Below are 27,748 nucleotides of genomic sequence, written 5' to 3' on the forward strand. Positions count from 1 at the left end.
TTGTCAAGGATATTAATTGATGTGTTGGGGGTGACCAGATGACCCCTGAAGCCCCTCCTAGTTCTGGGATTCTGATTCTCTGTGAGCAAAAGGTAAAAGTGGAGAGTGGAGAGAAATAGCTGAAGGAAAAGCCTCATCAGTTTAAGTTCTTAAGGAGCAATTTATAGTAGAATAACAATTTTATCATTCTAACTTGGGAGGGGATAAGGGCAGTTTTACCTTGCCAGAACTTGAAAATTAAAGCCTAAGCACAATAAACTTCCTAATCAAGGTGGGACAATCCAAGAGGAGACCATAAGAAATAAGCCTGGGGGTTACACTAGAAGGGGCTGAGGTCCTTGCTTTGGGGAAGGAAAAACAGGAATGAAGGCATGGTAGGGATAGAGAACAGAAAGAGAATGAGTTAAAAAAAAAAAAAGTGAACCATAACTAGGTGGATGAAAGAAGTGAACCACAAGAGTTTGAGATCCTGGCACCTGCAATCCAGAGAATAGTGCTGCCAGGTTGATTAAAAGGTTACATGTAGCTCATGAGCAGGAGTCCATGGACTCTGGGACTGGCCAGACTAGGGAGGGAGTAGGAGGCAGTGGAGCGGGCAGGGGCGGGGGACTGGGCAGGGCTGGGGCATCCAAGCGAGGCTGGGGCCCTGGAGGAAGCCAGTTCCTGGCAGCTGGAAGGCAGTTCGGACATAACTCCCTCCCCAGCCCCAGCCTGCCATGGGCCTTCCTTTGCCCTGGCTCTCTCGCTGCTGCCGTCTCCTGCCTTCCCGGATCATGGTCCCTCATATTTCTCATGGGGCCTACTCCCAAAGTCCTGGGACACCTACAGAGGAGCTAGTCACAGAAGAAACAACCAGGAAGACCCTGCCTCCAAACAGGGTAAGAGCGGGGTAGGGATGGGGTGGGGTGGGGAGGTGGGGTGTTACTTTAGATGGGGAGAAGAGGGAAGCCTTAATCCAATACTCCCGGCCCCCTCCCAGTTTCTGGTCCTAGGACTCTGCTTTTACTGTTCTTCACAAGTCCTTTCCCTCCAGTTTTTCTTCAATAATACTGAGAGATCAAACCCCTCCCTATATTCATGCATATTCCACTGCTACCCTCCTTCCCCCAACCTCCTCTCCCTTTCATATAGCAGAGTCCACAAAGTCCTTGAACAGGAATTTCCCCCTGGTTTAAGAGTTAATTATTCGTCAGAGGGGAAGTGCAGTTTTTTCTTTCTTCTTCCAGCAAGGCCCTTCATCCAGACAGAAGACCAATACCTACCCCAATACTTACCCCTTCCACTGTCCTACTATATAGCAGGAGGCCAGGCTGGGATTCCTGAGAGCACAGACCTGGAGAAGGGAGGTCCTGGGTTCATATCTGAACACAGGCCTTCCTAAGCTGTGTGACCCTGGCCAAGTAACTTAATCCCAATCACCTAGCCCTTACCGATTAGCTTAGTCTTAGAACCAGATGCTTAGTATCTAAAATCCTAAGAAAGATAATTATGAGGGGTTGGGGGGGAGGGAGAGGAAGAAGCTGTTTTTCTCCCCAGTAAACTGAGCATCATAGCCCAGAAAGTTTGTCTGAACCCTCTGCATCCTCCCCCAGGGTCCAGGCCACAGAAGAGCTGAGTTGGCCCAGGCAGAAGAGATGCTTGAGCAGCAGTTAGAGCTGTACCAAGCCCTGCTGGAGGGGCAAGAAGGGGCATGGGAAGCTCAGGCCCTTGTGCTCAAGATCCAGAAGCTCAAGGAGCAAATGAGGCGGCACCGAGAAAGCCTGGGAGGTGATGCTTAAAGGGACCCTTCCTTCAATGGCTAAACCCAGGCCAACATTTCTAAGAACCCCTTTGGCACCCACCCGCCCGCCCACCCACCCACCACCTACCCCCAGGTCCTATCCTGCTCCCTTCTTTCCTGGAGCAGAGAGACCACCAGATTAGAAATAGGAATGCTCTCCTGAGGAGGGTTAAGAATAGAAAGAAGTACTAAGGAGAAGCTAGTCTCTAGTAAGATGAACTTCACAATAATCTTTTTCCAGTCCCCAGTGACCTCCATTCCACCCCCAAAGCTGAAGAGGAAAAGATACCACCCACTGCCACCCCTCAAATAAAGGAACAAAACCCTCACAAATGCTCGAGACACTTTTTTGTTTCATTTTTAGTTTTTGTTAAAAAAAAAATCCGACAGGGCAAATCAATGAGGGATTTTGGGGGATGACGTGAACAGGGCCGTTGGGGCGGGAGGCTGGGGGTAGGTGGCAGTAGTGTCTCCTTCACCCCCACGCCCGGGTGTTCGGCTCCTGGGGAGGGAGAGGGTATCATACTCCAGGGACGGCCAAGGCCTCTACCGAGTCTGCTCGACTGAAAAATTTAAAAAAAAAAAAAGAAAAAAGAAAGAAAGAAATTAAGATAGGGTTAGAGGTGGGAGTAGTGATAGGAAGGGAAATGATAGGGGGAAAGAATTATACAAAGACAGATAGGGGAGGGGAAACTGATGAGAATTAATAAAAAGTTAAGACATACATACAAGACTTTAAAAAAAAAAAAGAGGCTGAGAAGTGAGATCATAGGATAAAAGCTAATTAGCAAAAGGGAAAGTCCAATACTCACTGTAGGAAGAAATGTCTATCTCATCAGGCAATTCACTGATATTGACCTCGAAGCGATCTTGGACATCATTGAGGATTTTGGCATCATTTTCATCTGACACGAATGTGATAGCCAAACCCTTTGTACCAAACCGGCCTGCCCTAGCCACCTAGGGACGAGAAAGGTGATGTAAGGGTATAGAAAAAATGGATATGGGGCAAAAAAAAGGGGCTGGAAAACCAGAAGGGAAGAGACTAAAAAGTATCACCCAACTAAAGGCTTACCCGATGTAAGTAGGTGTCTGAGTCCTCTGGCATGTCATAGTTGAAAGCAATGTTTACTCGTTCAATATCCATGCCCCGGCCAAAGAGGTTGGTAGCCACCAGGATACGACGCTGGAAATCCTTAAACTGCTGATACCGGGACAGCCTGATAGTGGGGACAGAGGATAGAGTGCAGGGAAGGCTATGAAAATTGCCCTTAGTATTCTCCTGTACCACCTCATCCCTTGCAGACCTTGCTCACCTCTCCTCTTGGGGCATCCCACGATGGATGGCAATGGCTGGGAAGTTCTGTTCCACTAGGAGCTGGGCCAGGGCAATGCAGCGCTGCACAGATTTCACGAAGATCACCACCTGTGCGTGATAGGACAAGAAAAAAAGTTTCGGTCACACTCCTGGGATGGGCCAAGGCTTCTACTGTCCTACCTCAACAAACCCAATCCAATTCTTGCCTGAACCACCAAACTACATGCTCCTACTATTCTGACAGCCTTAAACAGTCTATTTCCACTCCATCTGCTTCACTTGATCCAGAGAACTATCATTCATGTTGAGAACAAGATAAAACTAGAGGGAAGTCAAGGGGTGATAGAAAATTACCATTGGAGAACAAAAAAAGATGTCATAGTTGTCAGGAAAGGCAAAGACAGACAGATGTGATACTCCTCACATTTATAAAATTACAAAAGATCCAAACTAAGCAGAGGGGAATAATTCACTTGGAACCAAAACTGGTTAGCCTCCCCCTAAAGGACATTCATGGCATTTACATTATCCTTTAAAGACTTTTCTCCCTCATGTTCCTCTCTCCTCCCACCTAGCTGACCTGGTTGAACTCCAAAACATCCAGGAGGTCGAAGAGTTTTCGGTTCTTCTCATTGTCCTTCAGCTTCACGTAGTACTGCTGCAGCCCATGCAGCGTCAGCTTCGTCTCATCATCCACGAAGATCTCCATTGGCTGGGGGGGAGGAAGGGAGGGGACGGAGGAGGGAGGGCAGAGTGGGGGTGTTAAACCTGAGGGGGGTGGGGGAGGGTGGGGATAGGTGACTCCCAATACACCCCATGAATGGGATGGGGAGAAGAGAGTTAAGATGTCAAGTTCCCTCCCCAACTCCAACCCCACAGTCTCCCAAACATGGTTTTGTCTCTCTAAAACAGTGTTTTAAGTAAAAGCTGTCCTGGGATGTTGTAAACACCCATGGAAAGCACTACTGAGGCAAGAGGACAATGGACAGAACTAATGGCCTCTGGTGAGACTATCTAATGGCAAGAGGCTAGTCAAACAGATTAGAAAAGATCACCTCAGTTTGCCAGCAAAAAGGGGGCAACAGTGGGAGAAATCGAGGGATATGATACTAACAATCAGATAAATCTGAAACAGTAAAATGTAATGGAAGGTTGACTTAGGGAGAAACAATCAAATCTCTTTAAAGATTAGGATGCCACATCAAAGAGCTGGTTTAAAGGAAATGGAGGTTACTTAAAGTGAAAAACTGCATCACTTTTTCTAGCCAGAACCATCTAAGAAGGAAGACCCTTTAAGGGATTGGCTTCCTTTAGAAGCTAAAATTAAACAAACCCCAGCAATAAAGATGTTCAGGCAAAGAACAGTACCCCCTATTATTATGTAAGAATTCTCCTTTAAAGCTCTTGAACTATATATCCCCTTGAAGGGGAAGATAAAATTTCCATAAGGTAATAATAGATTCGACATCAATCCCCATTTGCTTCTCTATCCTCTCTAGCTAGTCCTAGGTTCTGCCAGGGAATTGATGGTCAAGCCCACTTAGGAGCAGGAGCTTAAAAGCCTCCTTAAAATTCATCTCTATTACCCACAGAGGGTAGTAGTACAAGGGAGGCATCCTACATAAGGGAGCAATATAGATAAATCCCCATCCCCAAGCCCTACCCCACTATTCTCTTCCAACTTTTAGAACCCCCAATCCCCACCTGGTTTCAGCAAAGTAAAGATCTTCACTTGTTACCTTGCCCTTTCCCCCTCCCGGAAAAAAAAAAAAAAAAAAAAAGGAAACAAAAAAAAAAACCAAAAAAATCCACCACCCACTCAGGAGCACCCCCGCAACTCGCATGGGCGCGAAGGGAGCGCGGTACGCGTAAGGTTCAGGAAAAAAAAACCGGGAACGGAAAAAAAGGCTGGTTTGGTCCTCTGCTTCCTGGACATGGTTCTCCCGCGGCCTCCGCTGCCGCCTTCCGATGCTGGATGACATCTGCAATCCCCCGCCGCGCTGAGTCTCTGCTGCTGGCTCACATCTCCAGAGGGTCCAGATGGGGGAGGAGGAGGAAAGGGAGGGGAAGGAGTAGAAGGGTCGGGGTTGAGGTGCCGAAGGCCCCCACCCCTGGAGGTGGGGAGGGGGCAGACTCATTTTTGACTTTTGCTCTTCTGTTGGCCATGCCCTGAAGTCTGTCTGTCCCTCTCTCGCTCTCCTGTCACCAGGAAATGTGGGTTTTGGGGAGATTTGAGTTTTTAGGGGGGCCAAAAGGCCCCAGTTGTGCTCGATGCCACCTTGAGGGTGTGTGCTCGTGGGGGACAAGGGAAATAGTGGGTGGTGGGGTGGGACGGTGTGTCCCACCCTGCCAAAAGGAAAAAGAGTTTTGCTGTTGTTTGGGTTTTCTTATTTTGTTGGGGTTTATTTGAATTCTACCCGCTCTCGTGTTTATCCCGACCAAGTCTTCCGGAGTTTCCCTGGCACCCGCGCAGACCTTATCACTGGCTGTCTCTATCTCTGTCTTTCCAGGGAGGACTCAGCCCTGGGGGGTCACATGACTCCATCTCAGCACTGGGAGGACAGGGAAGAGGGTAGACTGGAGAAGGTCGAGGAGAGGGAGTAGGAGAAGGCTGCGGGCAGGGGATGGAGGGAGAGAAGGTAGAAGGGTATTTACGTCTTGCATGAACTTGCGGCAGACAGGGCGGATCTCTTTGCTCAGGGTGGCACTGAACATCATGACCTGCTTCTCATGGGGGGTCATGCGGAAAATTTCCTGGACATCCCGACGCATGTCTACCCAAAAACAAACAAATAAATAAATAAAAGAGAGAGAGAGCGAGAAGAAAGTTTTTAAGGGGTAGCATAGTGTCACAAGGAAAAGGGTAATTTCCAATATTGAAGACAGCCAGAGAAAGACCACTCTCTGGTTCCCTGTCTAGTATGCTACTTTTGGTTGGAACAGGCTATCCCACCCCAACACATGTGCTTAAGTCAATTAAGGTATTTTCAACTGCTCCTTCCAAATCTTGCTCAAAATTCTCCTTTCAGAAAGTTCTCATTACCCAAATTTGGTCTTTCGTTGACAATTTAAGGATGCTTCCTGGTCTCAATATCTAAAACTTAAAGTCTATCCACAAGTTTGGTTATTATTGACTGAATTCTGCTCTCTCTTTCTTCCTACCTACCCTAAAAGATGAGTTCTTTTCATGCCAGCATTTCAAACATAAGGCAGAATAATCAGTACACAGTGTTATCAGATTAGGGAAGTCCTCTCTAAGGGATGAAGGCACCCCTTTCTATAACATATAGAAAGAAAAGGCCCAAACCATTCTCTTTATTATCCCCATCACCAAAGCAGCCCAAAGTACCATGCTGACTTGCTTGGACTCCCCAATCCCCTTTCATCAAGAACAAATGAAAACATTCACAAATATCCAAAGAATGCCAGCTTCCGGGAGCCCAGAGCCATCAGTCATGGGTGATAGATCAAGAGTCGTCCTGGCACCAAGGTGCTCCATCTTAATACAAACACATCATGTGGCTCTAAAAGGTCAAATACCCTGACCTTTAATTTCCACGAGGTACAGACCCAGTTCTGCGATCCCTCTATTTTTTTTTTTTAAAAACCCTTAATTTCTGTGTATTGGCTCCTAGGTGGAAGAGTGGTAAGGGTGGGCAATGGGGGTCAAGTGACTTGCCCAGGGTCACACAGCTGGGAAGTGTCTGAGGCCAGATTTGAACCTAGGACCTCCCGTCTCTAGGTCTGATTCGCAATCCACTGAGCTATCCAGCTGCCCCCCTGTGATCCCTCTATTCTTAGTCTTCCACTCACCGAGTTGTTCGAGCATTTTATCACACTCATCCAAGATAAAATGTTTAATGTGTTTGAGATTGAGGCTCTTATTTCGGGCCAGGGCCAGGATACGGCCTGGAGTCCCTACGACAATGTGTGGGCAGTTCTTCTTCAGCACCTCCTCATCCTTCTTTATTGAAAGACCACCAAAAAAAACCGCCACCTGCCATTCAGAATTGAGAAGGTCACCACAGAGAGTAATTATCTTCCCATTTCCTAAACAGCCATCTCCCAGTCTTGATTTCTTCCCTATTTGACTAAAACCTTTTCTTAGTAAAAACATTGGAAATTATCTTAATGCTCTCATTTTGAACATAAGGAAACCTAAACTCAGAAGGGTTGGCTCACTCATATAGTTAGCCAGTGGAAGAATCTGGATTAGAATTCAAATCTTCTGATCTTTAATCTAGTGTTCTTTCCATACCCTTCTTCTTGTAATTCTGAAAAGTTCTACTTTGCTCTGAAATTAGAGTGAATGTAGAGAAGGAGCAGAGAATATTGAAAGGCAGAGCTTTTGGTCTGTTGCAAGTTAATGGTCTTAATTTACCCCAACCAATTTAGAAAGCCCAGCTCTGACTGGGAAGAAGTAAAATCAAGCAAACTCATCTGTACCTAAGCATGCTTTCTATTCCAATACAGTTAAGTGAGAAAATATAATGGGAACCTCTTAGGCCATCCATCCATCCAGTGGTCCAGATAGCCAGGCCTCAATTTTCTGCTATCCTAAAGAATGAAGACATCATGTATCTTCCAAGTCCACATATGCCATTAGGGATAGAGAGCTTAAAACCTTCCCACACCACACAACCTAAGCTTTTATTCATACTACCACCTCCTAGAGCAACCCAAATGGTGGACAGGAAGGGAAAAGACCTAAGTATAATAATGAGGTGCAAGGAGCATTAATGTGACTTAAAGACAAGAGCAACGGAGAAGCAGAGTCAGGATAATGGAGTTAACTATATCCCAGCTCATAAACAGCTTAACAAAGAGGCTGGGGGAGGACTAACCAAAGCTAACATAGTAAAAGCCTCTGGCCACTAAAAAATCCACCCAGTAAAGATAAAAAAGATTTTGGGTGGACATTATAAAAGCAATCTATCAAGAAAACAAAACCTAATTAATGAAAATCTCACCTACGTCCAACTTTTCAGGAACCTGCCTACTACATAAAGTAACACATACCTAAAGATAGTATCTATTCTTGAGTGACTTCTGATTCAATTTTGGTTTCTACTATGTTCCCCAACACATCTGGTAGGTTCTTATTACTACTCTTCCTCCACCCTTAGTTTTTCCCCTTAATCCAGTCTCCTCCCCATCAATTACCTTGACATTAGGCATGTATTTGGAGAATCGCTCATACTCCTTGCTGATCTGAAAGGCCAACTCCCGAGTATGGCACATTACCAGCACAGAAACCTTAGACAGGGATAGACAAATATTCAGTAAATTGCCCTTTTTTTTAAGAAAAGGCAGACCATAATGAAAAATATAACCAAGCATATTAAACAATTCCACTTCTGAGACCTAACAATTTCAGTGTCTCTTATGCACTCAAAAGCAAAAGTGCCCTGTGAACTTTCAAGAATCATATCTGTTAAAACTATTTTCAAATGTATGTTTGGTCTTCCAACCAGACCACTGAGCTCCTTGAGGATATCAATCTTGTCTTTCATTTTTCACCCCACCCCCCCACCAACCCCCCGCAGTGTTGCTTAGTACAACTCTAAACACAAGGTAGAATTTCAAAAAACAGTTAAAAATTAATAAATCTTAATTAAACCAAAAACCTTAAGTGACTGGTTTTTAAAAGGTCTCTACATTTTAAAGTCAGAAAATCCCCACCTCCCACCCCAATATCCTATCTGCCATCAGTCAAGGGTGATAGATAGAGGTCATCTCAGCACTGAGTGCTCATGTCTCTGAAAATACATCATGTGGCTTAAGACAGGAATATGCCTTTCCCTTCAATATTCCTTCCTTATTGTTCCCCACATAGTTTATACCTGACCGGTGACTGGCTCCAGCTGTTGCAGCGTGGCCAGCACAAACACAGCTGTCTTTCCCATGCCTGACTTGGCCTGGCACAAGACATCCATTCCCAAGATGGCTTGAGGAATACACTCATGCTGGACTGGGGAAAAAAAGAGGGAAGATGATGGATTAGAGGTGGGTGTCTCCCTCCCAGACACACATTCCAAGCCCCTAAAATCTCTTAGTTTTAGACTCTAGAACAAGGAACCAGTTCTGAGATTTGCTAGAAGGCAACTAGGAATCAGGAAGACCAGAGTTCAAATCCAGGCTCAAACACTTACTATTGAACCTGTGCAAGTCACTTAACCTATCTGCCTCAGTTTCCTCATCTGTAAAATGGGGATAATAGTAGCACCGACAACCCAGATTATCATGAAGACCAAAAGATATATCTGTAAATTGTTTAATAGTACCTGGCACTTAATGCCTATCCCCTTCCCTTGTTTTATATTCCTGAGTGGTTTCTGCTCTAGTTCTCTCATCATAAGAGACCTCTGACCTATGCTTTACCAGAGAAAGGCAGAAAGAAGTGATTTTGAATAAAGACAAAGTTGTGGTATGATTAGGCAATATCAAACCCTAAAGAATGGGATTATGGGCTTAATTTTACCATAGTTATTAGGAATAGCTAGAAATTCAGCCAGCCTTCGTGGAATGAATCTTTTATCTTACTCTCCTATTTTTTTAATTCTACCTTAGCACTCTTATCTCTCACAAAACCTAACAAATTCAATCATAATCTGCCCATCCCATTTCTACCTGCCCACCCTCATCTCACTACACCAATTATCTCCTGCTACCTCTACCATCATTACCATCATTCTAGTTCAATAGACATTTCTACACTGTTTTACCCTCATAGTCAAGCCTAATTCTTATCACTTTAGAAACCCTTACACTTCTGTTTCCCTTAATTCTCTTAACAATTCCCCAGCTCTGACCCCACTCCTCAAAAACCTGTTTCCTATTCTCTCAAAGATTTTGTTCCTGGATTCTCTTTGTACCTAGACTTATGGAGAAGAGAAAAGATGCTTACCTTCAGATGGATGTTCAAAGCCACAATCTACAATGGCCCGGAGGAGCTCTGGCTTAAGTAGAAAGTCGCGGAAGCCAGAGCTGTGGATGGAGACATAGGAACCTTTCACATCTTTCTTTGCAGGGGCCTCAGCACCATCACCTCCAGCTGCTGTCTCCACTTCATCATCTTCATAATCCAGGAGCTCATTGTCCACATCATTCTCTGCCATGGCTGGGTCAGGGGAAGGGGATGTCTAGATTGGTTCTTTTCAGTGCAGGGAAGCTGGGGTGGTAGAGATTCAGGGAGCAGCAGGGGAAGATGAAGAAATTGGCTTCAGAGTTGAGAGCTGGGGAAAACAGGGATGGGAGAAAGAAGATGATGATAACTTAAAAAGAAAAAAATTATTCCCACCAAATTCAAATTTTCTCCATATTCTTCCCTCTCTACAAATTTTGGGTTATTTCTTCTGAAGAGAGGAAAAACAAGCTGAGAAACAATACGAAGCTGAAGTTTGGAGGTAGGAACAAGTGGGTTGATCACCCTCCAGATCAAGTGTTTATGGACCGAAGTTTGAAGTAAGTAATTTAGGAACCAGAGTAAACCAATAGGTACAGATGACACATTGACAAGAAGCCTGGGAGAACTGCAGAATGGAGGGCGAGTGAATAATTCAGAACTGCATAAGATTAAAGAAAATTTTCAAATGGGGGATAGGGTAGAGGTAGCAACAACAGATATATCAATATTTAATGACTTATTGAACTTCCCACCCCTAAACCTGCAGCAACCACAGCGAAAGGCGATAGATTATTTTGATCGTAGGACGAACTGCGAGTTCTAGTCTTAAGATGGGCACACCACGTTGCCGGTTGTTACTCAATCTCCGGCCTGTCCTAGTCCGTCTTGGACAAGAACTGGCCAAAGGTGGAGAATTTCTAAGTCAAGGGAGTAAAACATTGTTCTCCGTCAATGGCAAAAAGAGACAGAATTTCTTCATCAATTGAGTATCACATTTCCCCCTCTAAATTTGAAATAGATTGCCCTATCTACTATCTTTTACTAGACTGAATCAAATGGGGGGAGGGGAAGAGAACCCGTTGGTAGTTTATACAGAGAATGGGCCCAGAAATCTGCCCCTCCCAACTGCTCCTTAAGGGGACCCTGGAGTAAAGGCACCGTGGATAGTGTTGCTTTGGGTAGTAACTTGCATTCTCCCTACAATACGGTTCCCACAAATACTCTAGCTAAAGAGGAGAGCTGCGCCTCGCTCTACCTTTCCAGCGACAGGGGGGGTGCTCCAGAGAAGGATGGCGCCAAGGCGCGAGGGATTATCCCAGAAGGGCCGCAGTGGCGGGGACACAATGGCGCCACGACCGCCATCTTGGGTCCTCCCCCTCCGCTCCCGGCCGCCCCCCTCCCCCCTGGGGGGCTCTTCCCTCCCGGGCGGGGCGGGAAAGGAGGCGGAAATAACGGCCCCGCAGGGGCCTGGAGGCCTGAGGACTGCTCTTGGCAGAGGCATCAGGGGTTCCCTGCTGTCGAATGGCCTCAAAGAAGGACGGATGGATGTGGATAGAGGCCGTGGTCGCCGCTTACCTGAGCGGGGAAGAAATGCGTCTGGTGGCGGCAGCGGCGGCGACCGAGGAAAGCGGCCTCCACTTCCGGTCCCCGCGTTCCCTCTCCCCTTTTCCACCCCGCTCTCTTTCCAGGTGCCAATGCGCAGTCGCGGAGGACAGGAAGCGTGGCCCGAGGACCTCCTACGCCTTAACCGTCCCGCGCACTAGGGAGATGCCCTTTCGAAACGCCTGCCTGGATGTAAAATATTAATCTTCTCGCAGTTCCTCCGTTGCCGCTCTAATCAAAGGGTTTTGGAGAGATTTTCCAGTACTATTTTCTCTTTTTAGTGAACCTTTCCCTCGCCACTATCCCGAACTCCCTTCCACTATTTCTCTTTTCAGTCAGGCTTGGTTAGGGCAATGCCCCTCGTTTGGAACGCAATGAATGGGACGCGGAAGCGGCGGCGCGTTCCCACGGGGTCCTATCGCGGCCCTGGTTGCCAAGGTGACCTAGGCATACTTTTGTTTAGGCTTTATCCTGGGCCTAAGCGCTGGGTGTGATTGCTGTGTGGCCGCGGGGCGGGAGGGGAACAGGGACTATGGATGGAGGAAAAGGAAGCTGGGTTGCAGGTCTGATAGAACAGGTAACTGGGTGTCCCTGCAGGAAGAAGGAAGTTGTCTTGCTGCCATTCCGACCGGGACCCGCAAAGGCCGCCCAGTGCAACCAAGTCAGTAAACAAACATTTATTAAGCGCCTACTATTTCAGGCACTGTGGTTAAGTGCTAATAATGCCAAGAAAGAGAAAAACATGGTTCCTGCCCCCAGGAGGTCATAATATAATGGAGAAATTAACAAATGACTGTGTACACACAAGATAGCTAGAGAACAAATAGAAGATCCTCAGACAAAGGCATAGGGCATGGGGGAGAAGACTAAGTCTTTAGGAAAGCCAACGAGGTACTGAGGAATGGTTAGGTCTTCACGACTGACCAGAATCTACACACACACATAAGGTCTGTGGTAGATGGGCCTACTTATGGATATCCTTGATTGATTTTCTATAATAGTGACTAATATTCCTTTAAGTGCCTTAAAGTTTAAAAGGTATAGACGTCACTGCCTTGACACTGTCACAGAGCAAAGCCAGGTTAGTAGGCAATGGGGAAAAAGGGGCTATAGACTCTGTTCCCAGGAAGGGAGGCGAGTTTTAAGGATCCAAAGTTATGGATGGGGAGAGTAGATTCAGGTACTAGGCTTCCTCATTTTCCATTTCCCTTACTGGACTATAGAGCTGCTGCTGCTTTCAGTCCTGGTGTCCCCAATCCACAAAAACCTGCCCCTTCTGCCCCGGGTGGGGGGGGGGGCAAGGGTGAAGTCCAAATTCACCCTTGGAACACCATATGCGTGGAGACTGCTTTGAGATTCTACCAAAAAATGGTAACTCACTCCCAATGCTTCTAAGGCAAATAGCCAGCTCCCTAATTCAGTGTTAGTTGCCAGTTAAGATTTACCAGAGTAGGGGGCAGCCGGGTAGCTCAGTGGATTGATAGCCAGGCCTAGAGACGGGAGGTCCTAGCTTCAAATCTGACCTCAGATACTTCCCAGCTGTGTGACCCTGGGCAAGTCACTTGACCCCCATTGCCTACCCTTACCACTCTTCTGCCTTGGAGCCAATACACAGTACACAGTATTGGCTCCAAGACAGAAGGTAAGGGTTAAAAAAAAAAAAAAAAGATTTACCAGAGTATAGTTGTTAGAGGATAATCTTAATCTATAATAATAATAACAAATGTTTATAAAGTACTGTGCTAAATGCTTTACAATTATTTGACAACAATTCTGGAAGGAAATTATCTCCATTTTTTAGAGATGAAGAAGATGGGGCAAAATGACTTGCCACAGCTAATAAGTTTTTGAGTACAGATTTGAATTTAGGTCTTCCTGACTCCAGGCCCACTTAATCTATTGTATGATTTTTGTCTGTCAGAGACATATGAATATGTCAGGCACTTTTTGTACATCTCTTTCCTACCCTTATCAGTTATTGGGATGAGTTGCATAAACAAACTTTAGTATGAAACCAGATTTGAAGTATGATATAATGGAAAAATCAATAGATTTCGAGTAGGAGACAAATCCCAGTTCTGGCTGTATTTAAAGCTGTGTGAACTTGGAAAACTAATTTTCCCCTTCTGAGAATCGGAACATATAAAACAGTGTAGAAAATAAGATTAGATTAAATGATTGAAGTTTTCTTCCAAGTTCTAAGTCCTATGACTTCCATTATTTGCCCTAAACTTAAAATCATTCAAGTTCTAAAGATGCTTTATTCTAACAGTTCCAGATATGATAAATAATGAAGATGATAGGGAAAGAAAAATGGGGTATTGTGAGGGAGATACTCCCTGAGATTCTCCAAAAAGAACTCTTACAAGTTTTTCAGACCTTATTTTATTGACATTTACATTGGTTTCTTTTAACAGTTGAGTAGAACCCAATAGGAAATTGAAGTGTGAGAGAAGGAAAATGGAAAAGGATGGAGGATATTCCCATAACAGCACATGAAATATAAGATGTTCCTCTATAGTTAAGATAGGCAATAGTAGGAGCCAAATAGGTCTCTTCCAAGAAATTTTGAGGGATAGGAGAAAAACGAAAGAAAATGGAGAAGTAAAGGAGATAAATAAAAAGTAAGGAGGAAATAGAAACCTTTGGAGCCATAGTAAGATCAATGGAACCATGGAGGTCAGCTAGTTTCATCATTGGTCACAGGAAGAAACCCAGACATGTGAAGGATAGTCATTTGAATAAAGTTATTAGGATTACTTAATTGAAACCAATTGGGGAGAGATTTTTACTTATCTGGGAAATATTTTATTAATAACTGATATGTAGCCTTTAGTACTTTATAAGGTTTGCAAAGCATTTTGCACATATCTCTTTTGATCCTCACTAGAAAACTTGTTAAGTAGGTACTATTTTTGTCTCCATTTTATAGATGAAGAAATTAAATAACTTGCCTTGCGGGTTACACAGACACTATTAAAGTATCTTAAGGCAGGCTGTCAAGGTCCAGGTTTTAAGATCACTGCAGGGTAAATTCAGATTCTGTGAAAAGGAGGCATCATTCTCAGGAAACTCAAAAGGTCCTGGTAGGAGTTATGGAGCTAAAGAAGATTTAGGGTTCCATATGGAAGAGTTATAGGATGACTCCTTGAGTTTCTGGGGAAATGATGGGTAAAATGGGATATGGCTGGAAGACAAGGTATGAGGTTCTGGGAAGGGGGGGGGGGGCGTTGTGACTGTTACATAATTCCTAGGCAGCAATCCGGTAGTTGGGATGAATGTAGGGCTTGATGTCACAGACCAGGCCCAGGAGATGAGCCAAGACACGCTCACGACTGCGCTGCTGAGAGCTCTGCATGCCCTGTACCTGTCGACGTGTTGCCTGCTCCACCTCAGCTGACAAGTTTCCCTGGGAGCCCATAGCCTGAGGTGGGGGTAGTAAAGGGGAGAAAGGGGTAGAAATGGGGGGGGGGACAAAGAAAAGGGTCCCAAAGTGTGAGATTGCCCAAGGAAGAGATAGAAAGCAGGATCAAGAAGAAAAAAGACCCAAATGTAGGGTCTCTTCCCTTGAATCCTTATGTATAGATGATGCACATTCTATAGCTGTCCAGGCAACACAGAGACACACAACCTTCATTAAGACCTTACCCCATAACAACCCACAGACTGAATTCTCCATCAACTCCAATATTATCACTTTCGGTAGAAAGAGTACAATATCCCCCACCCCAGACCACTGTCATCTGTCACACAGAAAAAACCCCAAACATTGCCTCAAATATAATTTCCTTAATTACAAAAATGCTTTCCTTAGAAGCCCCCAGACTTCCCTCTATATCACAGAAATATTTGAATCGTCACATTAGAGTTCTCTTCACCCCCAATATTACCCTGATGCCCCCTTTCAATCTGAAATGCACCCCAAATCTTACCGCTTGCTGTTTGCTCTGGAATTCCTGTTCCCGTTCCCTACGGTATTGCTCTACCTCCATCTGAGCTTCTTCCTTGGCCTGCTTCAGACGACGAGCCTTCCCTGGAGTAAGGAAAGGGAAGAACAGCCCCCAAAAGGTAGTTAGAGAGCTCTTTGAGTAAGAAGAATCCTTCTTGGTCACCCTGAGTTCAATCCCTGGTCTTACACATTTCTCCAAAGGAACCCTGACATTTAGGGCCTAGACTCCACCTCACATCCCTACCCCCACCCTATAGCGGCTCCTCTTAATAATCTAAATGTCCATTCCTCTTTAATCCCTGTTCCCCGACAAGGTTCTCACTCTTTCTGGCATCCGCCACCTTCTCAGCCGCTCTTTTCTCAGCCTGCAGCAGCTGCTGGATGCCTTGGGATTGACTGGCCATCTCTCCTGGTAAGTGGTGATGCTACCAAAGGTACCAGCTTACTGCCACTACCTCCACCCCCAATCACTAGCTCATCCAGCTTTTCCTTTTTCTCTCCGTTGGGTCTTAGTGTCCCCCTGCTCTCAGTTCCCTCTTCCCATCAATTCAGTTTAATCCTTTTATTCCTCCTCTCCCCTCACTAATTCCCTTGCTCTTGCAGTACCACCTGAGATCACCTGAGGGCAACAGAGACCAGATCATTGCCCACCAGTGTCTCCTCCCCTCCCCCCCTCGCTCCCCGCACCCCCAATTGGCCCCAGCCTGATTTCCCATCTTTCTAGTTTTTCTCAGCAAGACTTCTACCTCGATTGTGTCTCCATTCTAGGCCTTAGTGAGTAGGAGTTTCTATGGAATGTAAAAGAGGAGATAATGGAGATTGGTAGCCATGAGCCTGAAGTTCAGAAAGGTCAAAGAATGGAACTAAAAGGTAGAGATCATCACTCCCATGGACTGGAAATAGACAACAGATTATTTTTCTCTAAATCTCAGCAGCTCTTCTCCCCATAATATCCAGCTTTAAGGTTTGCAAAATGACTTACAAATATCTCATTTTATCCTTATAAAAAACTCAGGTTTGTGCTATTATCCCCATTTCATAGATGAGGAAACTGAGGCACAAAGAAATTACATGACTTGTCCAGAATCACACAGCTAGTTCTTGTGAATACAGCACGGGTCCTGGAAATTCCTGCATTAAAATCTGACCTTAGACATAGCTATGTGACCTTGGGCAAGTCACTTAGGGGAAGGGAAGGGATAACACACTTACTCTGTATCAGGCACTACACTAAATACTTTAGTAATTTTACATATATCTCATTGATCCTCACAACAATCCTGGGAGGTACGTGCTGTCATCCCTCATTTTACAGATGAGAAAACTGAGACAAAGATTAAATGACTTGCCTAGGATCATACAGTCAGCTGCCTATAGGATGAAGGCTATGAACTAGGTATTCCTGATTTCACTGCTCTATGCACTGCACCACCTACTGCCACTCTACCTGTGCCTCAGTTTCCTCATCTGTAAAATGGGGATAATCACAGCTTCCTACCAAGGTTGTTGTGAGGATAAAAAATGAGAAATTTTTAAAGCACTTTGCAAACCTTAAAGCGCTAAATAAATTCTTGTGGTTAACCGTTATGTCCTTGAGGCCAAGTCTGAACTCCAGATCCAGCGCTTGATCTCTCTGCTGAGCCCCCTCGCCGCCTCTCCTTCCTCTCTTCTGTCTTCATTTCCATTTCTTTTCCTTCGGTTTGTATTTCTGGCTCCACATCTTTCCTTCGGCTCCACCTCCTGCCAGCCCTTTCAGTGTCGCCTTCTCCCTTGATCTGTTGTGTTTCTACGGTTTTTTTCCCTACTCCTACAGCTATCTTTCTTTCTTATCTTATCTTATTCTTATCTTATCTTTCTCTAGATCCTCCCCACCTCCGGGAAAGAAGGACTAGGGGTAAAGGAGGTCCACTTGAAATCTCCTTTTCCAGTTCCCTCCAGCGGGAACCATAAACATCCCTTCCTCCAGCCCCTGCCCTGCCCTGCCCTACCCTACCCTGTCCAGTCCCCATCCTGTCCCATCCCATTTCGTTCAGTTCAGAGGAACCTTTCTCTCACGCCTCGAGTTGTCCCTAGAAGGCCGAATCTTGATAGTTGTCGCCTTCCGCCCTCTCCCCTGGCTCATTTCCGGTTTGCTTCCGCCCTTCTTCCTTCGGACACCTGGACGCCTCGAGGTGGGGCTGCATCTCTGTTTATTGGTTGCAAGAGGTCTTCACTTCCCTCCCGCCACAGACTATCTTTTGGAGAGCTTGGGGTTACCTCCGGCCTCATGTCCCAGGCCATGCTGATCTGTGCAAAACGACAAAGGACCTGGCTACTTTAGTAGCCGCGGGGCCTGAGAGCTGGGCTTGGTTTTTTCATCCATCTTGTGATTGGGGTTGGGCTAGATCAATGTGTCTTAGTTGTGAGTGTCTGTGGTGAATGCTATCGGCTGTTTGATGCAGCGAATGACCCCTCTTAGACTAAACCTTTTATATCATTTAAGAAAAGACCAAATTTCAAAATAAGAAATGTCATTTTCTCCAACGCCAGGGAGCTTGCTTTCATCTTGGACCCTGACAGCAGGTTACCACTGTTGGACGCTTTCGAAGCTGCCCTAGAAGGGCTCCACTCATCACTAGATAGTGCACCTAGCAGGGCAGTATTCCCTGGTAGGTCAGGGCAGCCTCAAGGGTTACAGGGTAGGGACATTAGGGCAGGCAAAGCCTTGGTGGAGGGATGGTGGCTCCCTAGCACCTACCTCCAACCTGAGGTGTCACCGAAGGAAGGTCTAGACCCTGCTCATCTGCAGATAGATAATTTAGATATGTAGGCAGTCATCAAACTATGTGATTATAAAAGTCCAAATTCTGCAGCAGCCCAGTATTCATGTCTTCAAAATCCTTTTTTTAGTTGTACTGTCTGAATATGACTAATGAGGAAATATTTTTTGCATGACTTCATATGTATAATGAGAATTGTCTTTTCAAAGGGTTAGGGAGGGGCTGAAGGGAGTGAGAATATTTGGAATTCAAAATAGAAATGAAATTTAAAATATATATAAAATGAAAAAATTGTGCCTTTTGGCCCAAAGGACCATAAACAATTTTATCTTCTCTCCAGATTTGCATATCTACTTACTCCAATACCCTATTTAAAAGATACTTGAGTTTTGAAGAGAAGATAGTTTTTATTTCAAGATTTAAAGTGGAAGGTAGAACTATATAATAGGGAGAAAAAAAGGTATGGAAAAGCAGAGAAAATGAAAGGGACAACATGGAGCAAATGTTCTCTTCTGATTCTAATTGCCTTGTTTTCTCTCTTTTCTCAGCCTAAGAGCCATCATGAGTTCTTCCTCTCGCCAACGACATAGGGAGAGACGTTTCCGAAAATATCTGTCTGTTGGACAGCTGAGCAAGGCTAAGTCCCTCTTTCAACGCCACCCAAGGCTGAATATAGATGCTGGAGAACCACCACCACTCCATCGAGCTTGTTCCCGTAAAGATGCCCCTGCCTTTCATTTGCTACTCCATCTTGGGGCTGACCCCACTCACCAGGACTGCCATGGGAATACTGCCCTGCATGCTGCTGCCCAACAGGGTCCTAGTGGTGAGTCCAACCTTACAGGATAGTTTTGAAAGTGTTAGACAGTAGTTGCCCTATCTCGGAATCCAAGATGAAAACAAGACCTTTGGGATGCCAGATATTTTCTTGGTCATCAGAATCAATTTCTTCAGATATAAAATGGGAATGATAATAATTACATTACCTACTTTATAGGGTTGTTGTGAAGGTCAAAATGGATAGTTGTTATAATTAGGTAGCACAGTAGAGTACCCTTCCTGAAGTGAGGAAGACTCATCTTCCTGAATTCAAATCTGGCTTCAGACAATGACCCTGGGCAAGTCACTTAACCCCATTTGCCTTAGTCTTCTCATCAGTAAAATGACCAGTGGCAAACCACTCCAGTGTCTCTGCAAAGAAAACCCCAAATGGGGTCACAAAGAGCCAGACGCAATTGAAAATACCACTTAAGAACCAGAAAAGGTAGTTGTAAACCCTAACTCATGATAAATGTATGTGTGTTTGTCTATACATACCTATATGTATCAAAAATGGATGTGTATATACACATATAGATCTGTGTGCATAGATGTGAATGTATGCATACATATATACATACATATTAGATATATACATATGTATCTAAGCTGGCACTAAAATGAGATTTTTACATCCATTCATTTACTACTCTGTTTCCCTATAATATGGCAAAAAAATTTTCTAATCTGCTTTTTCTGTCCAGAATGATAACTATTTTTGTATATTTCTTTTCCGATTGGTGACATCCCTCTCCTCAGATCTCTCTAGGGGCTTCTCATTGCCCCCTAGAGAATAAAGTTCAGACACCTTAGCCTTACATTCCAAAGTTTCCTCAAGTTGACTTTAATTTACTTTTTCCTAACCTTATCTTCCTTTGTTCACCTACCTACTTGGCTCTACTGTAGCCAAATTTGTCTGCTGATTATTTCCTATACATTGGGATGTACACTACTGCCTTTGTATCTCATGATGTTCCACTTATTTGGAATACTTACCCAAGTATCTTGAGTCTTATCCTTCCTCTAGTGCTCATCGAAAGTCATTGCTCTTATAGGATTGTAGACTTAGAATTGGATGGGACCTCAGAGTCCATCTAGTTCAGCCCCCTCATTAAAAATTAAATTTAAAATTACAGATGATAAAACTGAGGAACAGAAAGATGTACAGGGTGGCACATCCACTTTGAGGCAATATTTGAACCTGGTTCTTCCTGACTACAAGTCTAGTTCTCTTTCTGCTATGCTCTGTTGATTCTTCCAGGAAGCTCTTTTTCTGTGAATCAGTCATATGGAACTTAGCATATACAATCTCAGAGTGACATTTTAAAATGTAATTGGCTTCTCCGGTAAGACTATAAGACCCTTGGCAAGATTGTGTCTTAGATCTATTTGTATCCACAATCTTAGATCTATTTGTATCCCCACTGCCCACCATCTGGCTCATGATGGTAGTCTTCTGAGTGAGAATTGGTACCCAAATGGATAATTTTCTCTTTTATTGCTCCCCCCATTATTTAATTTCTCTAGAGCTTGGATATCAACTGGCAATATTCTTATAATTTGAGGTGATAGCCACAGCAAATAACAGAAGCTGACCCTGATCTTTTGCCCTCTGACCCCTGCCAACAGCCTACAAGGACTTCTTCGTACCTCTGATGACACGGTATCCCACTGCCGTGAAGATGAAAAACAAGCAAGGAGAGACCCCTGAGGAGCTTCTGGGCTGGGAAATGCCCCCAGAGTCATTTTTAGAAATGGAGGAAGAAAAAGAAAAGGCTGACAGAGAAAAAAAATGGAGGCAAAAACTTCAGGACGAGCTGGAGGATGAGTGGCAAGAAATGCTGGGGAGGTTTGAGGGTAAGGACTAACGTCCTCTAGATACTTTATTGATTACTGTACCTCCCCCACTTTCCTTACTGTTTAGCTACTCCATGCTGGTTTCCATCATTCTCATTTTTTCAGTCCCCATCTGTCTCTTGATTTCCTTCCTCCTGGCTTCATTGTTTTTCTTCTCATTGTTCCTTAGATGATGAGGACACCCCAGAGCCTGAGTCTTTCTCTGCTTGGACTGAACGTTTGGCCCGAGAACATGCTCAGAAACAACGACAGCAACAAGCAACAGAAAGAGCCCAGCATCCAAAATGTCCATCCACCTCATACCACAGCTGGCAGCAGCAGGAGAAGGAGCGTTGTCTCTTCCAAGAGCGAGCCCAGAAAAAGGAAGAAGAACTGAGAGAAAGCCGAGCCAAGAAGGCCCAGGAAACCAGAGGGCATTGTTGGGGAGACCCCACTAGGACAAAGCTCAAGGGAGACTTCACCAGGAGTGGGGACAGACTCTGGTGCTTTGAAGATATACCCTGGCCCTGCCTTGGAGGAAGGGACCCTGAGGCAATGGCAGCAGCCCTGGTGGCCAGGGGCCCCCCATCCACAGATAGGATAGCCCTAAGGAAGTACTTAAGGACCCAGCAGGTTCAATGGCATCCTGACCGATTCCTGCAGAGATTTGGGGGCCAAATTGAAACTAGGGAAAGAAAAAAAGTAATGGAGATTGTTACAGCTTTGTCTCAGGCCCTTAATCGCCATGCAGAAAGCCTGAAGTGACCCAGGCCCGTGTTTTTGTTTTTTGTTTTTTTTTTCAAAGATAATTATTTTATTACCTATTCTTCAGGTATCACCTCAGAAACAATCTAATTATATACAAAAATTTTGAATGTTGAATAAATGCTAGTTGATAAAAATATTATATAGCTGCTGACATGGGAAAATTTGGGGGGAAATTAAAGCAAATTAATACTACAGGCTCAATGTAAGCAAAAGGATTTGGGGGACAAGGACAACACATGGGGCCCATAATGAGGAGGAGATGGAATATAGGGATAAAAAAGGGGTGGGAACAGTAGCAAAGGATGAGGCTTGAATGAGGACAGGCTGTGGGTTAGTGGTAAAGTTGAGCTGGAACAGTTGTGGGAGTCTGCTACCACTAGACCTCTTCTCTTCCTATTTATTTCCTGATAAAACATAGTTCCCCATCTTACTCGAATCTCTCCTCTGCCTTTTTCCATCTCTGTGGTTTCTAACCCCCATGACACCTCCCTCTCATCTACTAAGCCTACAGTTTCTACATGCCAGAGATATACATGTGTGTGTGATGTGCCCTTGGCCTGTGATAATCACTTCATCCTGGCCAACAGGATCCAGGTCCAGAGGCCTTAATTTGTCCCCCAAATTTCACATCTCTCTTCCTTTCCTCCCTTCTAGACCAAGTGCCTATCATCTTAGTCCAGTTTGTGGCTGGAGAAACAAACTTAATGTGAATAGGGCAAAAAGGGAACAAAACTGTGATCTCTTCTCCAGCTCCCCAGCTAGAACCACATCCTCCTCCCCCTTTCCTCCCTCCCTCCAGGGCTTTCCCTTTGCTGAGTCACTAGGATTTGAGGTGGGGGGCAGTTGAGGTTCGAAGACCCATGAGGAGATGTAGGACAGAGTTGGGGGGAGCCAAGGGCAGAGAGGGAAGCAGCCCTTCTGTGGGGGAGTGCAATTTCGATTGCTAAAAATAACATCAGGGGAAGGAAGAGGAAAGGGCCAAATTATGTAACCTGGGTTGTCTGTTCTTGGGTAACCAGAGATCCACACCCCAGGATTGGGCCCAACCTTGCAAGGCTCCCAACTGGTAACTAAGCATCCGATAGACCAGGCTTCTCAAGGAACTTAAGCATCTGTACCTTGGAAATAGACCAACAAACCTTCTAACCCCTACTGCCTTTCAGGGAATTGTCCTGGTTCTTCCTCTCAACTCTTCTCACCCTCCTTCTTCCCTGCTTTACTCCTGACATCCATTTGACAATCCAAATCAGGATTCTGATTTCCCAGTCTCAGCTTCATCTCCTGAAGGATCTCTTCCTCCATCCTCGGGGATCTAGGAACTTTTGGTCTTTTCCCCTGGTTCATAATCTCTGGGGTGATGTGGGCCCAGTCTATACTTTATAGATAATTATCTCCTCTTCCCGGAAACAGTGGTTGAAGCTTTGTTGGGGAAAGGGGACTTAGGGGAGGGGATTCCCATGAGGGGCACTCCTTACTCCTTCCTCTGGCCTCCCCATACCTCCTCCCACACCAGCTTCGAGGAAACAGGAGGTGGGAGTGGAGATCAGACAATACTACCTGCTTCCATTTCAGCCCACTCCCCACCTCCCACCCCAACACACATATACTCTCTACTTTAGTGCTAAGAGGAAGAACTAGAAGATAGGGAAGAAGATAATAGTGTTTGATTTTTTATGCCTGTGGGCACACATGCTTCTCTATCAATTATGTTAGAAACAATCTTTGGATACAGAGCTCACATCTCCATGGGGGAATGAATATCAGATATAGGGCCTCTGGGAAGATGATCAAAAATAAAATGGGAGGGGGAGGTAGACTTAAGGGCTAAAGTCTCCAATTCCCCTTAATTCTTCATTCACCCTACTTGACATCTAATTAGTTGCTAAACCTTTTGGATTCTGCCTCCATAACATCTCTCATCTTTGCCTTCCTCCAGTCCACCCTAGGTCAGTCCCTTATCACATATTGCCCTGGACTCTTTCCATAGTTGCCTAATCAGCCTCCCTTCATGGAGCCTCTTCAATACAACTGCCAAATTTAGATTCCTAAAGCACAGGTCACTCCTCTGCTTAAGAAACTGCAGCATAAACAAATGATAGAATAAAATGTAAATGTTCAGCATTTAAAGCCCTTGAGAGTCTGGCTCTAGCCTGTCCTTCCAGGTTGATTACACATTTCACCTTCAGTCACTTTATGTCAGGGCTAATGCACTTGCTTTGCTTCCCTAAACCAACTCTCCATTCTCTATCATGATGTGCCTTAGCCATAGGCCATACTCTATACCTAGAATGTTCTCCTTCCTCCACTCCGTCTTTTGAAACTCCTGGCCTCCAAGGGCTCAGCTCAAGTACCATTTTTTTTTTTTAATCCTTACCTTTCGTCTTAGTATCAGTACTTTGTATTGGTTCTAAGGCAGAAGAGTGGTAAAGGCTAGGTAATGGGGGTTAAGTGACTTGCCCAGGGTCACACAGCTAGGAAGTGTCTGAGGTCAAATCTGAACCCAGGACCTCCCATCTCTAGGCCTGGCTCTCAATTCAATGAGCCACCCAGCTTTCCCCTCAAATGTCATTTCTGACAAAGGGCCTTTCCTTATCTAGCTGATAATGTCTCTTGAAATTATTTTGTATTCATTTATAAGTACTTTGCGTTTTCTTACCTGTATATATATTGTTCTTTCTTCTTCCTCCACTCCCTCTCTAGTAGAACATAAGCCTTTGGAAAACAAAGATTGGGGTTTTTTTGGTCTTTGGATCCCTAGCACCTAGCAGCATCTAATACATATTAGGGAGTTAATAAATACCTTTTGATTTTTAATTTTACTGAATGGGAGTATGGTTGTGACTTGAATGTAGATATGTGATCTGGATGAGATTTTCTGAAAGATAACAAAGGGGTGTGAGACATAAGCCTTTTTTTTGGGGGGGGGTGATCTTTTTACTTACTAATTACATATAATAGCAAAATTCCACATAAGTTTTCCAAAGTTATATGATCCAAATTGTCTCCCTTCTTCCATTCCTTCCCTACTCCTGAGTTGCCAAGCACTTCAGTCTGAGTTATACATATATTATCATGCAAAACATTTCCATAGTGTTCATTTTGGGGACATAAGCTTTTTGAAGAGACAATTCTCTGAAAAAATTGAAGAAGTTTCTCAGAGAGAATTGCTGGGATTTAGAAGTGGCCTTTGGGCAGCTAGATAGCCCAGTAGATAGACCATCAGACATGGATTCAAAGGGATACTTCCTAACTATGTGACTTTGCAAGTCACTTAACCCTGCTTGCCCCTCTTCTGTCAGAATTAATAAGACAGAAGTTAAAGTTTGGGAGGAAAAGAAGGATCCTTGCTTGAGCTGTGAACAACCTGGACACCCAGTTCCTCATTCAGCCCAAAGACTTCAGAATCAATATGCAGAGAGCCTCAGGGTTGGGAATAGTAAGGTTTATGCCCTGCATAAGAGGACACAATGAAGAGAAGAAACTGGAAGTACTGATACCTGGGCGACTCCTCCCTCTTCCACCCAGAAGAGCTTTTTCATATTTCTAAGCAAATTGCCTCCTACCTTACAGGTATTATGTAAGATAATATATATCCAGGTATCTTCCACCACTCCTGATTTCCTATCACTTCTCAAGTCCCACTCCCAAAGTGTCTGGCCCCCCATCCCCAAAGGGGGTTCCCCTGAAATGAGGATGATGTTCACTTTCTCTCACCACACAGTTTCCGGTTCAATGTCTCTGACTTCTGAGGCTGATAAAAATACTGATCCCCTAGGGGCCCTTAGCTTCCTCTGACCCCTTGGGGCCAGGCACCCAGGCATCCTGTAGCTCTGTCCTGGGGCGGGGTTAGGGATCCCCCTGATTAGTGACTCAGGTTCTTAACAACTAAGAGATAGAGAGGGATGTGCTATGCCTTTATGAGCTCCAGGATCCAAGCCAGGAATTGGGTTACAATTCAGATTATATTAGGCTGAATTTGAGGATCAGGAAGAAGAACAGTGTAGAAAATGAGGGCTAGTGGGATTGTGTGTCGACATTAATGTTTGAGATTATTATTGAGGTTGGGAATCAAGATTAGGATAGAAAATGGTGGTTAATATTTGGATCAGAGATAGGATTGGGATTGAAGTTGAATAAGGTCTAAAATGGGGAAAGACCCCAGAGGAAAGATTAAGTTAATAATGAGGCAGATATTTTATCCCCTAAAAACTACTGTAATACTTTGTGCCTCTCTTTTGATACATCATATATTGTTGTTGTTCAATTGTATCCGTCTTTGTGCCTTTCTTTTGATACATCATATATTTTTGTTGTTCAGTTGTATCTGACTCTTCATGATCCCATTTGGGGCTTTCATGACAAAGATCATGGAATTGTTTGCCATTTCCTTGTCTAGCTAATTTTAAAGATGAGGAAACTGAGGCAAATAGGATTAAGTGATTTGCCCAGGGTCACACAGCTAGTATCTGAGACCAGATTTGAACTCAGGAAGATGAGTTTTTCTGACTCTGGGCCCATTGCTCTATCCACTAGGCTGCCTGGCTGTCCCTGTGTTACATATGACATGTATTAAATTAATATGTGTTAATACATGTATATAAATTAAATCACATGTATTAAAATTATTTGTGTATATATAATTTCCCCTTTGCAAGCGCTATGAGGGCAGCTGTATCTTTATTCATCTTTGTATTTCTCATGGAAGCTTACTTAAGATATTTCTTCAACCACACCTTTGTTGAATGAAAAGTTAGGGTTAGAAATGGGTTTAATAGGATGAGAACAGCATTAGTGTTGAGAATTCAGGTTAGAGGTACAAATTAGGGTTTAAAATTAAGATTCGTGGAGCAGATAGCTGAAGTCAGGAGAGCCTGGTTCAAATGTGGTCCCAGATACTTCTTAGCTGTGTGACCCTGAGTAAATAACCTAACCCCATTTGCCTAGCCCTTACCCTTCTGCCTTTGACTTGTTACTAGGACAGAAGGTGAAGGTTTAAAATAAATAAATAAAAGTAAAGTTAGGGTTGAAGTAAAGATTGTATTGGTACTGAGGATAAAATGCAAAATGATTTGGAGAGTGAGTTCTGGGATCATTGGGGGGTTGTGGTTGGCTTTGATTTGGGCTTAAATTCTGGGACGGGGTTGAATTAGAATTGGGATCAAAAAGGAAGTAAAATTTATATTAGATTGAGATTACTGTTAAATTCCAGGCTGGGGTTGGGTGAGAGGGTTGTTTTATTTCTCTTTATAAACGGAGATTCTCAGGATGTCATTAATTTCTTTGCAAGAAGCTTTCCTGTTCCATGTAACTATAAAGTTAGGCTGAGGCTAGCTCTCTCTCCACATTATTACCTTTCTTCACACACAGGGAAACCCCCAACCAACCACCTGCCTCCCCACAGAAGGAAACTGAATCCTGCTCAATTTCTGAAACAGATTAAAATCCAGACCTGCCCTTCCTGACGAGATCCTAGGAGAATATCAGGTCCTTGACACCAGTCTTAGACACCCCACCTTAGCTTCCAACTTTTCCAATCTCAAAATTAGTTCATAACCTTTCTCTCAGTTTATCTCCATTTAGCTTCCCCTCAGCCTTCCCCTCTCAATTCCTGTCTCTCCTTTTCTTGATCCTTCTGTCTTTGTTTCTGTCTCTCTGTCTCTCAATCTCTCTCTATCTCTGTTTTTCAAACTTCATAATTGCCCCTATCCCAAACTTCCCAACTTCCTCCCATCCTCCAGTCTCTTCCTTTCCCTGTATTTCTCTGAACCTCAGTCTCCCCGGCAAGCCCCCTACCGCCCATTCCAGCTGTCTTTCAGTCTCCTCCTGTTTCTTCGAAGACTTCTTAATATTTGGATTGGATGTCTATCATACTTATTTCATTCTTCTTAGGGGGTCTTCCAGTCTTTCTATCTGTCCACACCACCAAAGGACAGAAAAACTGGGTCAGAAAAAGAAACACACAAAGAGACCGGAACGAGAGAGAGAGAGAGAGAGAGAGAGAGAGAGAGAG

The 27,748-nt window shown here is 44.4% G+C and overlaps 4 protein-coding genes and 2 non-coding genes across 13 annotated transcripts; 2 read left to right on the forward strand and 4 right to left on the reverse strand.

Moving 5' to 3' along the window:
• The first annotated feature begins 652 nt into the window (after positions 1-652).
• MCCD1 (mitochondrial coiled-coil domain 1) lies at positions 653-2,113 on the forward strand. The gene is made up of 2 exons (XM_044673856.1): positions 653-878; positions 1,593-2,113. Exons 1-2 carry the CDS (start codon positions 717-719, stop codon positions 1,776-1,778), a joined length of 348 nt encoding a protein of 115 aa, XP_044529791.1. The 5' UTR covers positions 653-716; the 3' UTR covers positions 1,779-2,113.
• A 3-nt stretch (positions 2,114-2,116) lies between these two features.
• Positions 2,117-15,559, reverse strand: DDX39B (DExD-box helicase 39B). 3 transcript variants are annotated; one of them, XM_044673836.1, is made up of 11 exons: positions 15,540-15,559; positions 10,006-10,333; positions 8,942-9,069; positions 8,262-8,354; positions 6,912-7,095; positions 5,754-5,872; positions 3,679-3,810; positions 3,097-3,206; positions 2,856-3,000; positions 2,593-2,740; positions 2,117-2,343 (listed from the first exon to the last, which is right to left on the reverse strand). In XM_044673836.1, exons 2-11 carry the CDS (start codon positions 10,214-10,216, stop codon positions 2,327-2,329), a joined length of 1,287 nt encoding a protein of 428 aa, XP_044529771.1. In that variant the 5' UTR covers positions 10,217-10,333; positions 15,540-15,559; the 3' UTR covers positions 2,117-2,326. The 3 variants fall into 3 exon arrangements, with proteins under 3 accessions (XP_044529771.1, XP_044529769.1, XP_044529770.1); XM_044673834.1 differs by lacking the exon at positions 15,540-15,559 and adding an exon at positions 11,581-11,681; XM_044673835.1 differs by lacking the exon at positions 15,540-15,559 and adding an exon at positions 11,261-11,367.
• LOC123248191 lies at positions 6,543-6,621 on the reverse strand. The gene has a single exon (XR_006506266.1). It is a non-coding gene; the product is annotated as a small nucleolar RNA SNORD83 (small nucleolar RNA).
• LOC123248190 lies at positions 8,802-8,877 on the reverse strand. The gene has a single exon (XR_006506265.1). It is a non-coding gene; the product is annotated as a small nucleolar RNA SNORD83 (small nucleolar RNA).
• Positions 13,967-17,549, reverse strand: ATP6V1G2 (ATPase H+ transporting V1 subunit G2). Of its 4 annotated transcripts, none has more exons than XM_044673851.1 (3): positions 17,139-17,549; positions 15,540-15,640; positions 13,967-15,031 (listed from the first exon to the last, which is right to left on the reverse strand). In XM_044673851.1, exons 1-3 carry the CDS (start codon positions 17,239-17,241, stop codon positions 14,858-14,860), a joined length of 378 nt encoding a protein of 125 aa, XP_044529786.1. In that variant the 5' UTR covers positions 17,242-17,549; the 3' UTR covers positions 13,967-14,857. The 4 variants fall into 4 exon arrangements, with proteins under 4 accessions (XP_044529786.1, XP_044529788.1, XP_044529790.1 ...); XM_044673853.1 differs by having other exon boundaries at positions 17,107-17,549; XM_044673855.1 differs by lacking the exon at positions 17,139-17,549 and adding an exon at positions 15,879-16,189 and having other exon boundaries at positions 13,967-14,989; positions 15,618-15,640.
• On the forward strand, positions 15,664-22,025 carry NFKBIL1 (NFKB inhibitor like 1). Of its 3 annotated transcripts, none has more exons than XM_044673838.1 (4): positions 15,664-15,968; positions 18,864-19,141; positions 20,764-20,991; positions 21,161-22,024. In XM_044673838.1, exons 2-4 carry the CDS (start codon positions 18,877-18,879, stop codon positions 21,733-21,735), a joined length of 1,068 nt encoding a protein of 355 aa, XP_044529773.1. In that variant the 5' UTR covers positions 15,664-15,968; positions 18,864-18,876; the 3' UTR covers positions 21,736-22,024. The 3 variants fall into 3 exon arrangements, with proteins under 3 accessions (XP_044529773.1, XP_044529774.1, XP_044529775.1); XM_044673839.1 differs by lacking the exon at positions 15,664-15,968 and adding an exon at positions 17,698-17,727; XM_044673840.1 differs by lacking the exon at positions 15,664-15,968 and having other exon boundaries at positions 18,754-19,141; positions 21,161-22,025.
• The last annotated feature ends 5,723 nt before the right edge of the window (positions 22,026-27,748 follow it).

The sequence above is a fragment of the Gracilinanus agilis genome, chromosome 4 (assembly GCF_016433145.1).
Source record: "Gracilinanus agilis isolate LMUSP501 chromosome 4, AgileGrace, whole genome shotgun sequence".
NCBI classification, from domain to species: domain Eukaryota; kingdom Metazoa; phylum Chordata; class Mammalia; order Didelphimorphia; family Didelphidae; genus Gracilinanus; species Gracilinanus agilis.